Source organism: Lolium perenne, chromosome 1, assembly GCF_019359855.2.
Source record: "Lolium perenne isolate Kyuss_39 chromosome 1, Kyuss_2.0, whole genome shotgun sequence".
Lineage (NCBI taxonomy): Eukaryota > Viridiplantae > Streptophyta > Magnoliopsida > Poales > Poaceae > Lolium > Lolium perenne.
In genome coordinates, this window is record NC_067244.2 from 265,314,223 (window position 1) to 265,329,977 (window position 15,755).

Below are 15,755 nucleotides of genomic sequence, written 5' to 3' on the forward strand. Positions count from 1 at the left end.
GTCTGTGTCATTTGATATACAGGGAGAAAACCCTTTCCAGCAACCAAAATTGGGTGAAGACACTGTAGCTTCTCCTTCAGAAACAGTTCAGCATAGTCCATCTGTTAGGAGACCAGTGACCAGGTCAATGTCTCCTAAGAAGCCAGCAATAACTTCTCAAGGAAGTCCTCAACAATCCAGAAGGCAGACTAGGCTTGCTACATCTGAATTGAGGGCAAGTAGCATCAAATCAGACATCATCGAACATGCACCAGTCAATGTTTGTTTGCAGAAAGGTTCATCCTCTTATTCTGTGAACAACACCAGCAATATAGTGTCAGAGCATGAAGCCCGGAAATCTCCAGTTCTTGTCGAAACAGAAACGCAGAGGAAACGCAGAGAATTAATTGATGATTGTCCAAGCTTTGATCTTGGATTTGAAACCCAAGTTAACCAAGAACCGTCAAACCGTCTCGACACAAAGGAGGAGGAGCTCATTGTTATATCTAGTAACGAGAGTGGCGACTCGTTAGATAAGATTTATGCCACAGTTGATATTCCTTTGAGGACTCCTCACAAAGATCAGTGCCAAGTTCCTGTTGTTACATCTGTTGGACCCAGCAGCTACACTCCTGTTCCTGAAGCTCACAGAAAGAGAATTGTGAAGCCAGCCGCAAACCAGAAGTCGCCTTTTGTACGAAATGATAAAAAATCAGTTGCAACAAAATTTGCCAATGATGTATACAGTAGAGTTTGTTCCTATGGAGGTCAAACTGAAGATGCGGTGAACAAGCAGAAAATCATTGACTATGGATCTTTTTTTATCTATCTTTGGGACTTGGCTGATTCTGTTAGGCCCGGTGAATGGCTAAGCAATTCAACTTGCCAAATAGCACTACATGTACTGTCAGCTGAGTTGGCGGAGCAAAAGAAGCATGTGATGCCCCTAAGGCTCGCGGTTAGTCACATACCACTTCTTTTTCACTTTTCTGTTCATGCATGTGCCATCTCTGTTTTCTGAATGCTTACACTTGCTCTTTTTCTGCATGTAGGACAAGCTTAGGAACGCTAACTGTATTCATGACCGTTTTGTGAAGAAGCAATTTAAATTTGATCCTGAGTGTCGCCTAGACCATAAAGAACAGGTAACTTTTTTTTGCTTCATGTTACATGTACTATTACTCACAAACTACCATCACTACTTTTTTGTACTAACACTGAAATTCATGTTTCTTTTGTTTGTTATGGTCTTGTAGATATCATTTCCAGTGCTCCAAGACCTAACACCAGATATTAAACAGTTCAATGGGCATTACTATCTGATTGTGATGAATGTAAAGGCTGAGAGGTTTGAGGTGCTGGATTCTCTCAGAGGAAAAACGGACCGGGCTTTCACTAAAGATGTAAGAAACATTATTGGATCAATCAAAGGATTGTGGGCTTCAAACTATAGTGAATCCAACATTGACATTCAAAAATGGCCTACTGAGTTCATCGACTGTCCAAAGCAGACTACATCGTAAGTGCAGAAATATCCTATCTCTTCTTTTTTTTGATTTTACATAATACTTTTATCTGCCCATTGTTCCAGAGATTCATAATACTTTTCTGTGCCCATTGTTTCAAGGTACGACTGTGGGTTTTTCATGCTAAAGTTCATTGAGCTCTGGAACGGAAGGAAGATTCTTGGTCTAATCAACCCAAATGACATGCCAACCATTAGGAAGCAATTGACACTGAAGTGGCTGGAATGGTGCGACAACAGGATTGCATGGCAAGAAATGCTGTACTGATTTTCTGCATGTAACAACAGGAGGTACTCCCCTGTTAAATTCACTTTGTATCCACAACATGTACTTTGTGCTTCAAATGATTATTTTATCATCTCCTACTATTTCCCTTGCATTTATCTTTTTCTTTTTTTGGTTTGACATGGCTGCTGCAAAGATCACAATGTTATATCGATCACATTTAGGTTATAAGTACAAAGAGCAAGCAAAAATTTGACAATCAACCAAATTAAAACACATCAAACCATAATACATAGTCAGTGCATCATATGCCCAATTTATTACAACTAAAGCATAAAATTTTCAACATTGTTTTTCCTTTTTCCATCCGGTCCAGGGGTGATCCTATCTTAGACAACACAACTAAACCATGTCACGGAAGAAGTTGATTTCCTTTGCCTCCTTGTCAGGGGTGAGCTTATCTTTGCATGTTGCTGCCGTATGTCGAATAGAGCCACACACACTGCACTTGACAACCTTTGTAGGGTTCAAATGGAGCCCAGATTGTTTTCTTTTTTCTGTTGGGCGCCCTTGCTTTGCAATGTACACCGGATCCTCAACATGATCGAACTTTGAAGAACTTCCTTGCCCAGAATCACCTATATTTTCTCCTTCTTGTTCCTCAACATTAGGTGTAGTTGATTTTTTCCTATTCTTCCGTTTTGCAGATTCTGTAGCTTTCATCTCTTGCAATTCTTTCTCCAAAGCTAGCATGTATTTATCTGCCAAAGCCTTTCCTTTGTCAGATGTAGATGCAATTTTTGCTACTCTAGAGTATTCATTGCAAAGAGTGCCATAACGTAGCTGCTGCCTTTCCTTGTTACTCATCTTCCTATCTGTTTGCTCCTGAGGTTACTCCTTTTTCTTCTTCACAATTGTTTCCTCCGGTTTCCTCCACACGGGGAGAATGTACCGTTACGGAATATAGTCGTAGTACCTAATCGCACCATTACTCTAAATATATGGCAGCACAACAACCCATCCCTATTGAATTTGCAACACTCTTGAGATGTAAGTTTCGGCATCCAAGTTAGCTTCAACCTTGTAGCTTTTATCGCCATAGCCATAAACATAGGTTTTAATTGGCATAACCACATAAGTTTGGCCACCAGTTTGCTGCACATTGTATGACGTCACTTTCCGAAGCTCAGCCCTGAAACGGAGGTATATTGGCAGCGTATACACCTGTCAAAGCTTGCTCTTCCAAATGGGTAATCTCCCCATACTCTAACAGTCTTATCCTCATCTTTAAACTCAACTGAATCCTCTGCTACATCTATTTTTTCCTGTAACTTCAAGTACTGCTCGAAGAAATGGTGCAGGTTGTTGTGTGGGTCGACGTAACTTTTCAATACTGCATTGAACCCCTCGCTACGGGCAGTAGTTTGTAGGAATGGAAAGAAACGATCCTTGAAGTAGGCAGGGACAAAAGTGGCTCTAATTTTATATAAATCACTAAGATTTGTGTTGTCCGCCACATCATGCTTGAAAATCATTTCTGCCCATCTACTTTCAAACTCTTCAATAGACATGCTGTAGTCAATAATTGCATTCAACTCCTGCCTTAGCTGCTCATGTTTTGACAAGAAGTTGCCCAACACAAATTTCGTGCATTTTGCATAATGTGCCACCTACGGTTTACGTGGACAACAAAGTGGTAATGATGAGAGAATTGCACATCTCATTGCCGCATCTTGGTCGGGTTATGAAGTTATCTGGCTGGACACCACCCATAGCTTCAAGAAACTCCTTGAACAACCACTCAAAACTCTCAATATTCTCGTTCTTTAGGAAACCACAACCTAGCTGAATTGTTTGACAGTACCTATTTATCCCAATGAATGGGGCAAACGGCATATTGTACATGTTTGTGATGTATGTGGTGTCAAATGATAGACAGTCGCTGTAGTTCTTGTATGCGGCAATTGCTGGTCCATCTACCCAGAAGATGCGGTCAACCTTGTCTGCATGATCTGTATGTAAGTTGAAGTAGAAGTTGGGATCTTCCTTCTTCATTCTGGCAAAGTGAGCAAGCAGCATTGACATGTCTTTGTGGGCGTGTTCTTCATCGATTTTAGCCATGTAATTGCTCACATCCTTGCTATCATATGGTACATTTGCAAGACCACCATACACTTCTCCCATAATACGCATGACCCTACCAGCAGATAAATTGACCTTGTGCAAAAGCTTGACAAAATCTTTCTCTTCCTTAGGGATGCCCTTATGAGACCTCAAGTACTTCTTCAAGGAGAACTTCTTAATCAACTTGTGATTGTGCTCCTCTATGAAATATGTTACATGCCACTTCTTCCCTCTCCTCTTTATTCGTAGTCTAGCTTTGCATTCCGTTTTCTTAGTGATGCTACGGTTCCTTTGCCTAACAGGTGGTGCTTCAAGTTCATTTATGTCTGCATTTTTCCCACTTTTACTACAAACAAACAATTGCTTGTCCTTCTGTCCATCCAGAGTAGAGTTCTTTGATGTGCTGCACTTGATTGAAAACCCAACCATTTTAGCATATTTGTTGTAGTGCATCTTCGCTTGCTCCCATGAATCAAACATCATTCCTTGGAAAGGTGTTTGGACATCACCTTGGCTGCATGGTGTTGATCGCACCTCATCATCATCATCTTCTTCTCTGAATCATCGGTTGACGAGTGTTTGACCTGTTTGAGTATCTCGTGTCACGGATGCACCTGTATTGCTCCCACTTGCAAGCTTGATATGTTCAGAACTTTTTGTTACATCTGGGTTGTTTGACTTGCTGCCTGACATATCTTCTTCTTCTATTTGCTCTTCATTTGCTGGTTCATTAAGATCCAGTCCTCCAGCAGAATAACTTCCATCCATAACTACTTAAGAAGATGCATTGTAATTAGCAAAAAGAAAGCAACAATTACATGTCGACAAAACATGAAAATTTGGTCATAGTTGACATAGAATGTGTCATACTCAGATTTGCAAAACAAAATGACTGTTGGTTGATGTTTTCATGTTCATTGTCACAAAAGTACATTTCCTATACTTTTATTTTTTTACATAACTCAATTATAAGTTAATTAAAACTAACAAATTTATTTCTTTTCCTACCACAGGAAGTTGCAGGGAAACTATAATGAAAAGTACATTCTTTGCTACTCTTGCGCTACGAGGTTCCTCCATGTTGTTCTTCTTTTTGCCTTCACAAAAGTTTCTACATGTCTCCAAGATGGACATTCAACTGAAAGTTACATGATTTCCCGAGGGTTTCAATCATGTTTCATGCAAAGGCACCAACTTTTCGCAATATACATGTGGTTCCTGAAGGTTTTCAACCATGTTTTCTTTTTGCTTCATGTTACATGCACGGTTTCTAGTCAGTGCTGAACAAATCTGCAACTACTCAATGCGGTGCAAGTACTTGCCTTAGACATGATTCAGAGTTTGCATTTCAGTTTATGGCTTTTTGCTGCTAAACCTCTACTGAATGTGTGCAAGGAAACTGTCTTGAATATTGCATGTCGCTTTATGGTTCCATGTACTGCTTTCCCCAGTGTGTATGTTTTTTCCAGCCATGATTGCCATGTTTTTTATCTTGCACATGTTCTTCCTGAGCTCTAGGTCATGTTACAAAGCAGTAGTTCTTACAGATCTGGTGTTACAGATGTAAGAATATCATGGTGCAGGTCAAAGTTCTAGTTTGTATTTTCATGATTTCATCACAAATCCCTGGGTTATTGTAAGAGATCAAGGTTCCTCTAGATATATGTTTGATTCTGCTTCCATAGATGTAAGAAAAGTATGTAAGAACAGTAGGATTGGGGGAAGAGGAGTCAGGTGAAGAAACTAGGATTGGGGGAAGAGCAGACAGGGGAGGAAGCATCTGTTACCTGTTTCTTCGTCCTGAAGAAGGTAGGCGTCTGATCTATGTTATAGTTGTTCTTGGAGATCTGTAGATGTAATTTTGCTTTATGTTCCAGCCATGGAATTCTTGGTCTATGGCGGCTGGAGAAGGAGAGGAGGAGGGAGGAAGGAGGAAGAAGGAACAGAGGTAGGGTTCTGGAGATATCTGTCTCCTACTGATCGATGTATTTCTGCTTTTGTCTTAGGGGATGTATTTTTTGCCTGGAAGATGTAGTTTCTGTGGGTTTGGGGCACGTGATGGTGGTCCACGCGTGTGAACGTGACAGGTTGTCCACATGCGATGGGACCACTTTCTATTTCGGGAAAGTTTTGCCATTTCGGGAAAGTTTTCCATCCGGACAGGGGGGGCACTCCGGTAGACTAACCGGTGCTATGGCACCACGTAGCAACGTCCACGGTTCCTGGTCAAACTTCTTATGCTTTTCTCGAGAAAACTAACTAACTAACTAGCTTCCAGAAAACTTGCGCGCACAACTCTCTCCATTCCTGTCCCATCCCTGAGAGAACAAATGTGGTGCAATTCTTGATCAAACTTGGATGCCAAGGCAGCAAAATCACACAGCTTTCAAGGGACGCCGGAGAGCGATTTATGAATCTGGGGCTCCATCTGAAACGAACTCCTCTAAAAATTTATTAGCAAAGAAAAGTACTGTAATATGTACTTGTAAGTTGTAACCAGGGCCATGTCCGGCGATTAGGCCGTGCTAAGTTGATGGAATGTTTTCGTTCCATGTCAAAAATAAAATTTGATGCATACTTAAACCAGGAATAGATGCTAGGAAACGCAAGTGATTGTAGGCATCGAGAAAATCCTACATGCCAGAATAACAACAACTGCAGGTTACAGACAGAAGGACATACCTTGTGGAATCTCGATTGTGATTCTTATGAATAGAATGGATATCAAACTTGGATGCCAACTGCCAAGGAAGCTAAAGTCACACCGCTTTCCCCTGAACGCTATATGAATTCGGAACTCATCAGAAACGAATGCACAATAATAATAATCAGTAACCAGCTGACAACTGTATTATTCAGGGAGAAAAAAGTGACAAGTACTTTAGCCAAGAATCGTTGCTAGGAAATGTGACAGCACGTGGCCGGTCCACAAAATTGCCTGTTAGCAAGTGACCGTCACCGAGACTTATCAATAGTTTACCATATGGGGAGATTACAGGGGAATTAACATACAGTGTTATGTAAGGAAGCTGCTACTCCCTCCAAATTTGAACTAAAACCCCGACACTTACTTTATTATAGATTGGAGGGAGTATCTTTTTCTCAGTACTTAATTAGGTGCTGGAAACAAACTACTAGTAAGGGCCAATTACAGAAAGTATCAACAATCTACCACATATAGACTCTAGGAATTAATTAGTGCATGGAAATTGCGTCGTAATGTGATGCAACCTTTTTGCCAAGTAGACTGTGTTGTGCGTCCTGTGTGAGTGGTGGTTTGGAACATCACGCTTTAGATTATTCAGACATGTATCTTTCAGAGAAAGACATCACTCAGTCAACAACCCACCACACGCATCACTGCCTATAAGAAGTTTCAGAAACCCCCAACACACACCCCGCCTCCCCACCTCAGTTCATTCAACACGCCCACCACTGCTCCACATCAAAAGCACAGAGGAACAGAACAAGGCCATGGTGTCCTACGACAAGACTATCGCCACAGCGGCCTCCCTGGCAGCCTCCCTCATGCTCGTCCGTGGCCTCGCAAACGAGTTACTTCCGTCCGAGGCGCATGAGGCCCTCTCCCACCTCCTGGCAAGCCTCCGCTCGCGCCTGACATGGCAGCACACCATCGTGGTGGAGGAGAACGAGGGGTGGTCCTACAACCACGTCTACTGGGCCGTCAAGGCCTACCTCTCCGCGCGCATCGACAACACCCCCGCTAACATCGGCATGCAGCGGCTGCGGGTCAGCAGCGCCGAGAGCAACGACGATAGGATGGTCGTCAGCATGGAGGCGGGCGAGGAGATGGCCGACGTGTACGAAGGGACGGAGTTCAGGTGGCGCCTCCTCACCCGTGAGGTCAAGGGCAACCCAAATGGGAACGGCGGTGCACGAGAGGTCAGATCCTATGAGGTGAGCTTCCACAAGAGGCACAAGGAAAAGGCCCTCAAGGAGTACCTCCCGTTCATCGTCGCCAAGGCCAAGGCCATCAAAGACGAGGAGATGTGCCTCAGTATTTCGATGAACGAGTACTCTGACGAGTGGAATCACATGGAGCTGCAGCACCCTTCCACATTCGAGACCCTCGCCATGGAACAGAAGCAGAAGCAGTCCATCATCGACGACCTTGACAGGTTCATCCAGAGGAAGGATTACTATAGGAGGATCGGTAAGGCATGGAAGCGAGGGTACCTGTTGTACGGTCCACCGGGTACCGGCAAGTCCAGTCTCATCGCCACCATAGCCAACCGCCTCAGGTTCGACATATACGATCTCGAACTGACTGGGGTTGAGTCCAACTCAGACCTCAGGAGGCTTCTTGTTGGCATGACCAACCGATCCATTCTTGTGGTTGAAGACATCGACTGTACCATTGAACTGAATCAAAGGGGGGAACAGGATGAAGACGAGGACCATGCCAAGTCAAATTCTACAGAAAAGAAGAAGGCAGAAGACAAGGTACATATGGAGTCAGAATACCTTCTATATATATATATAATAACCTCTCCACCCCCTGATTCTGCAGCTTTCTTGCCTATGCTGATGACAATTGGGTTACTCTCTGCATAGGTAACATTATCTGGGCTGCTCAATTTTGTTGACGGCTTGTGGTCCACAACTGGGGAGGAAAGGATCATCATCTTCACGACCAACTACAAGGAGCGTCTCGATCCAGCACTTTTGCGGCCTGGCAGGATGGACATGCACATCCACATGGGCTACTGCACCGCGGAGGCTTTTCGGATCCTTGCCAATAACTACCATGCCATCAACTCTCATGCCACGTATCCAGAGATTGAGGAGTTGATCAAGGAGGTGACTGTCACACCTGCAGAGGTCGCCGAGGTTCTGATGAGGAATGACAATACTGATATCGCTCTCAATGATCTTGTCGAGCTCCTAAACTCAAAGAAGAAAGATGCTTGCCAATGAGATCAAGACTGAAAACAAGCAGGTGGATGAGAAGAAAGATGAAAATGAGATCAAGACTGAAATTGTGCAGGTGGACGAAAAGAAAGATGGCGATGCGATCAAGACTGAAAACAAGCAGCTGGATGAGAAGAAAGATTCCAAAGAGGCGGTGGTGAAGAACGATTCCACAGAAGACGGAAGCAGCTAGGAGTGTGGAAGCTAACACTGACCAAAGAGTGAGCATACCATGTAGATAGGTCCAACAGGAGATCCGTTGCAAAATATGTGATCATTTTGACTACTAATAACATGCGTTTTTAGAGCAGTCAGGTTGAGTACTGTTGCAAAAATAAGTTACATATATACAACAAGACACTAGCCAGCAGAGCCAGCCAACTACAGAATGTAGGATATAGCTACTTCTCGCATAGTTTGTCCATTGTATGGTCTCCAATTTTCTACCATTCATTTATATTCACCCAGCATTACGAATTTAAATACAAAGGAAATATGATCTCCAATTTTCTACCATTCATTTATATCAAACAGAATTGTGTGACCCTAACACTCACCGCCCCTACCGGCTGAGGCGAGTGAACTAACAAGGCAACCCAAGTGCAACCAATAGCACACACACGCAAGCATAGTTACCAGCTAACAGCTATTATCACGAGATCATGGAAAAAACAAGGCAGTCGCAAATTTGGGACTCAAGAGCTGAAATGATAGAGTAAAACAGGAATGACCCATCTATGAAGTGAACAGAGAATAGTAATAAGAGCAGATGTGTAAAAGTCTACAAGATAACTTACATGCCAGCACATGGAAGTCTGAGTTCTTTGGTGTTTCGCTATCTGCAAGATAACAGTGGAATAGCCATAAGATATCACAATTCAAATCTTCATAAATCTGAGTAATGTTGGAGCAACATAGAGGACAGTGGTATCAGAAACCCCAAGACAAATTAAACATTTAAGCTAAGGAGGCTGAGTGTATTGTTATCTGTCACTACCCAAAGACAAGGTTCTTCCAAGTATCCCCTCAACAAGACATCAGGAAGACAATATTAACCACAGTACAGTGGACACCCTTTGTGCAACAACAAAATACAAAAATGAACTTCAAAGATAGTGAAACTTATAGTTGCCTCTAGAAAGATGAGTTAGTGAAATTAACCTTATGAATTTGGCAACATAATTAAGTGCCCAGCAGAGCACATTTAGTGCAGCAAATATTACAAAAGAAAAACTAGATCTTCTAATAAATAAATATATAAAAGCAACAAACCACTGAGATCAGAATCATGAACTTGCAAAAGAAAAGGTGCAGGAGATCCGAATCATTAAGGGGACATTAAATGAATCCAAAGGTTCCAGGTAGACTGCGATTAACCCTTAATTGTTTACAGGTTTGTTCCATGCTTTTGGTTTCTTTTACGAAGAAAAGAAAATCTGATAAATATCATCAGGAACAACGCATGAAAAAAGATGAGCGGGTGACAGAACAAAATGTTACCATAAAGAACTGTCATGGCATTTTTACTTTGAGAAGATGTACAGTACGGAATGATATTATACATAAGGAGAAGGCAAAGAGACATTTCATGCCAAGTAGTCCACAAGGATCAACATGCTCATACGATAAAAACAAGAAAATTGTTCTGCCTTTTTGAAGAAACCAGACCATCTAATATACAACACACAGTTGATGTTTACTCTTGTCAGTGACATTGCTTCGCAATCTCCTGCTGCCTGGATAACTCATCCAGATTGGTATTGCTTGCCAGTAAACCTCGCAGGGTTCACAGTTTGTCAGGGCTAGCTCTCTGGAAGAGGCCCCTCAAGGCAATATTTGGCGGACCCTCTCTGAATCACTCATCCAGATTGAAAAATCACGATTCTCGTTGACAACATGGGGCCTGGATCTCCAGTACTCTGTACAGATGCGATCTCTATCCTTTGTCCTGATTGCCTGTAAAGGATTAGAAAAACAGCTACTGCAAAAATCGAAGTGTATGGCTACAACCAATTAACATAATTATAATACTGTAGGTTTGTGAAAGTGAAACCGCTAAGTGGCAATCATCCATGCAATCAAGCAATCACAAAAACTTAGCACCTGAACTGGATTTATAATTTTCACCATTAACTGAATTAGGGTAACAGAAGAGTCTTGCCATATTGCTACAGAGTTTGTTCAGAAATTAGTTTTTATAGAACAGTTACTATGTTGTAATAATAAAATAACATATTTCCAAGAATCTGTACAGAGAGTCAAAGGATTGGCAAATAAAAAAATTTAAAGATGTACTAAAAGTATTAAGCTAGAGAATATGTCCAGCTGTGCGGGGATTGTTGGCCTCATCCCTAAATATATGTGAATGCAAGAGAAAATCTTTCTCAAAAGCGGTCTTTTGGCATAGGCAGGTGGTGCTAAGATTTTCAACAACAAAAAAGGGAATCGTTCACAAATTAGTCAAGTGACTGCCAAGAACCAATATCTCACCCGAACTACTGCTGGGTGATAAAAGCCCAAACATTTCAAGACCATCAACTGATCTTGGGGGCTGCAGAGTAGGAAAGTTGGGCCTTCCCATACTGAGTTGCCTTCGTATTTCCATGTTTACCCTCTCTCTGACCATGTTCCAGTACCTGGTAGGAGACACGTTGATAAAAACTTCACCTGGGCACTTATCTACAGTACCCTGAAAATTTATATCAAGTACTAAGATATCCAGATGCTGAAGAAGTACATACTAGTCACAGAACTGAAATTTACCATAAACAGAGGCCCCTGCAACCCCGCGTTTAATATTTCAGAAACATGGTGTATGTCATCTGCATTGGATCCCAATTCTGAAGTATTTACTCGGCTCCTAAACCCTGCATTCAAAAAGAGATGGAATGTTAACGAAACAAAGATCAAACTTCCTATAAAAGATAAAAGAAATTCGCCAGCATCCACAAAAATAAAAGATGCATTAATCGTGGCAACGGAGCAGGAAAATGAATTCAGTGAAACCACGGCACGAGAGAGCAGTAAATAAATAATTACAGTGCAGAAGGGGACATTTTCAGTGAGAATCATCGCAGGGCACACCAAGAAACATCGGATGGAATCGAAATTAAGGCTAAACGAGATGAATCCAAACAGAATACATCGCCGCGCGACCACAGCAGCAGCAACCATAAGGAGGTCATTCAGGGCGGGTATGGATGCCGACAGAGGGGGGAGAAACACTAGACGACGGCGGAGGAGGCGGGAGACGAACCACGCATCGATTCTGCTGGCGGGCGGCGTGCCACCGGAACTGGCAGTCGTCGAAGAACCGGATGTAGCCGCGGCAGGCGCCGGGGTGGCCCGCCTCGGCAGGCAGGCGGCAAATGCGGCCTTGTCCCACCTCTCTCTCGTCTTATTCGCCATATGCGGGGCCGGCCGCCGCTGGGAGCGCCGTCTCCGGCGCAACAATTTTGTTTTTTTTTTTAGCTTGGAAGTTGGAACCCTCACTTCCGTTAGGAGACTGTCCCATACTGCTGGTGAATTCTCGACTATTCATACTAAGAGTAATATAAATAGAAGCATCAAATAGAAACATCCTTATTCATACAATTGCAAAACGTTTTGGTGAAATAAAAAAGTGAGGTGGCAACTAGTTAAGTTACTATTAGTTTAAAACATAATAAATGATACAATGCATATTACTAGTAGTTTAAATTTACTCTTCACTATGACCAACCTAACCACACTATAGATAAGAAATATATTAATGTAAAAAACACAGTATAATCTACAATTGTCTTATGCTTATAGAAACCCTTGCTGCAACGATGATGTTAATTTTGGAAGTGCTAGTAGTACCTATACTTTAAAAGAGTAAAGCATGATTATGATTGCCATGATTCATTTAATGACCCTCTTGAAATTTACAAAATTTGCTATGTTACATAATTTGAAAGAGTAGTTTGTTCAGATGTCAAATGTCTTAATCCTTCCGTCCTATAATACGTGTCGCTGATATAGTACAAAGTTGACTAAATCAACGATACTTATTATGGATTGGATGGAGTAACATTTGCAATACCATCAGGTTCTGAAATGATTTTTTTTTGGAAATTATCTAACCATTTTCACCCTTAACCTAGGGGGTCTATGTAAAAGAGAGTAGATGGTTGGCTTGAAAATTCATTATCGATTAGTTGCAAAGAGGTTATATCAAATAGGTTGTCAAAAAAATTCCAAAAAATCTAGGGCTTTATTTTTTTTCTTGTGCGGAACTTTGCTAGCACCTAAACGTTCTGGCGGCATAGTGAAAATGACAAATGAAAACATGTTGGGTCTCCTCGGACTCCAAAATCCAACCCATGCATATCCATGACATGGAGTTGTTCAACACACTATAGGAAAACCGGGAGATGCCGACGGACCGGACCTATGTTGACGGCCAAATGTCGGGGCCGTCAGCGTAGCATCCAGACACCTATGGCTGGGGAAGGGCCGTCGGCATAGAAAAGTCGACGGCATCGCCCGATGTACACAGATGGAGACCGTTGGCATAGCTTCGTCTTCGGTATTCCGATGATATGACTAGGGCTACCGTCGACATATATATGTTGTCGGTATAGCTCGCTGACACGTCTCTTGTGTTGACGGTCAGCTCACGTTGTAGAGCAATGCCAACGGCACATAGCCCTTCTGTCATTTCCACCGTTTTAGCATGACGTGTCTGGGCTATGCCGACGGCATTTTATGTGTAATTCGGTTATATTTTCCTATTTTTTTGTTGCGGAGAAAATAAAAAAAATGTGTTGTGATACTCCAAGTTTGTTACCTAGGGATATAATCTTGCAAAACTAGAGTGGATCTATGATGAAATGGATAGTTGTGAGGCTAAAAATTTCTTTTTGGAAAAATCATGAGCCAACTATCAAGCATATGCAGTTCATCCAGCTGAATCGGCGACTATTTATCTTTTTGGTGAGAGGTACCTATAAATATTTTGAGTTGGAACCAGCTGGTGATTTGTACATACAATGTGGTCTAGTATTCCTGAATTTTTGGATGGTCCAATATTCGAATGCTTTTTTTCGGGTAGGTACTTCACAAAAAAACATTTTTAGCCCTTAGAAAATAAAATAAAAAAATTTGTGCAATTAAAATTAAAATGCCAAAAACCAAAATTCCTTGCCATCACAAGACACGGACATGTGCATAATATAGGGTCATTTTAACAAACTATACCATGATTTCGACTATATCCTAGATTATTTGGCTTGAAAGCCATGAAACATCGTACATGGCAGGTCATTTCTGAGAAGGATTTTCTATAATAATTGTGATACTCTTATTTAATACTTGTAATAGTAGCTAGGTCACATAAGATAATACAGTGCGAAGGATTCGTACTTTTTTGAAATTTTTTAACTACTTGTGCTTGATTCAAAATGTGGTCAAAACGGCAATCATGAGCTTTGTTACCTAGGGGTGTAATCTTGCAAAACTTAGAGTGGATATATGATGAAATACATAGTTATGATCCTAACTGTAGTTCAAATTTTGCCTGCTTCCAACTGAATCAGCAACTATTTGTCTTTTTGGTTAGAGGTATTTATAATTCTTTTGAGATGCAACCAACTTGTAATTTGTGCATACAATGCGGTCTGGTAATGCTGACTATCCTTATATGTGTTGCTCAACCAAACTAGATAGCAAGTTAAAAGCAAGAATGTAGTGCAAGAAGTTGTTCAGTCTAAGTTGTTAGGATCAAGAATACCAAGTTCTCCTCTCAAGTTCACAAACTGGACTTCATCCAAAGGCTTAGTGAAAATATTTGCCAATTGGTACATTGTTTCCACATGAGTGAGCTCAATGTCCCGGTTGGAAACATGGTCACGTAGGAAGTGATGGCGAATGTCAATATGTTTTGTGCGGCAATGTTGAACTGAGTTGTTAGCGATCTTTGTTGCACTTTCGTTGTCACATAAAAGAAACACCATACCAAGAGACACACCATAGTCTTTCAAGATTTGCTTCATCCACAACAACTGAGTGCAATAAGATGCCGCTGATATGTATTCGGCTTCGGCGGTGGATAGAGCAGTGAAGTTTTGTTTATTAGATGAACAACTCAGCAATGACCGTTCAATAAATTGGCAAGCCCCAGAGGTAGACTTCCGGTCAACCTTATGACCATCCCAATCGAATCTGAATAGCCTATGAGTTCAAAGGTTGACCCCTTTGGATACCACAGCCCAAGGGTAGGAGTAAGAACAAGGTATCTTAAAATCCGTTTGACCGCCACCAAGTGGCTCTCCTTAGGAGCAGATTGAAAACGAGCACACATCCTGACACTTAACATGATATATGGCATGGAAGCACAAAGGTAGAGCAAGGATCCAATCATGGACCGGTATACCTTTTGATTCACATCCTTCTCACCATCACATGAGCCAAGCTGCCCCTTTACGTGCATGGGTGTCTTTATTGGGCTTGCTTTGATCATGCTAAACTTTCTGAGATGTACTTCACATATTTTTCTTGGGAGATGAAGGTGCCTTTTGCAAGTTGCGTCGCTTGGAAGCCTAAAAAGAACTTCAACTCCCCTATCATGGACATCTCAAATCTCCTGGTAATCAACAACTCAAAAGTCTTGTTATGTTCAGGGTTAGTTCCACCAAAAATAATATCATCAACATATATTTGGCATAAGAACAGGCCACCCCCTTTAACCCGCTTGCTGAAAAGGTGGAATCGACCGTACCCATGCCGAATCCATCCTTGAGTAATAAATCCCTAAGGTACTCATACCAAGCACGTGGAGCTTGCTTGAGCCCATAGAGTGCCTTATGGAGTAAATACACATGGTTGGGACGGCATGGATCTTCGAAACCCGGGGGTCGAGCCACATATGCCGTTTCTTTTAGGGGACCATTCAAAAATGCACTTTTCTCATTCATTTGATAGAACTTGAAATTATGAAAAGATGCA

The 15,755-nt window shown here is 41.8% G+C and overlaps 3 protein-coding genes across 3 annotated transcripts; 1 reads left to right on the forward strand and 2 right to left on the reverse strand.

Moving 5' to 3' along the window:
• Positions 1-2,902: 2,902 nt before the first annotated feature.
• On the reverse strand, positions 2,903-4,307 carry LOC127340372 (protein FAR1-RELATED SEQUENCE 5-like). Its single transcript, XM_071824936.1, has 2 exons — positions 3,412-4,307; positions 2,903-3,302 (listed from the first exon to the last, which is right to left on the reverse strand). The coding sequence occupies exons 1-2, from the start codon at positions 4,305-4,307 to the stop codon at positions 2,903-2,905; spliced, it is 1,296 nt and encodes a 431-aa protein (XP_071681037.1).
• A 2,962-nt stretch (positions 4,308-7,269) lies between these two features.
• LOC127327846 (AAA-ATPase At3g50940-like) lies at positions 7,270-8,939 on the forward strand. The gene is made up of 2 exons (XM_051354647.2): positions 7,270-8,318; positions 8,430-8,939. Exons 1-2 carry the CDS (start codon positions 7,329-7,331, stop codon positions 8,790-8,792), a joined length of 1,353 nt encoding a protein of 450 aa, XP_051210607.1. The 5' UTR covers positions 7,270-7,328; the 3' UTR covers positions 8,793-8,939.
• Positions 8,940-10,235: 1,296 nt separating this feature from the next.
• LOC127327847 (lysine-specific demethylase JMJ703-like) lies at positions 10,236-12,246 on the reverse strand. The gene is made up of 4 exons (XM_051354648.1): positions 12,043-12,246; positions 11,550-11,653; positions 11,277-11,475; positions 10,236-10,742 (listed from the first exon to the last, which is right to left on the reverse strand). The coding sequence occupies exons 1-4, from the start codon at positions 12,047-12,049 to the stop codon at positions 10,723-10,725; spliced, it is 330 nt and encodes a 109-aa protein (XP_051210608.1). The 5' UTR covers positions 12,050-12,246; the 3' UTR covers positions 10,236-10,722.
• Between the last annotated feature and the right edge of the window lie 3,509 nt (positions 12,247-15,755).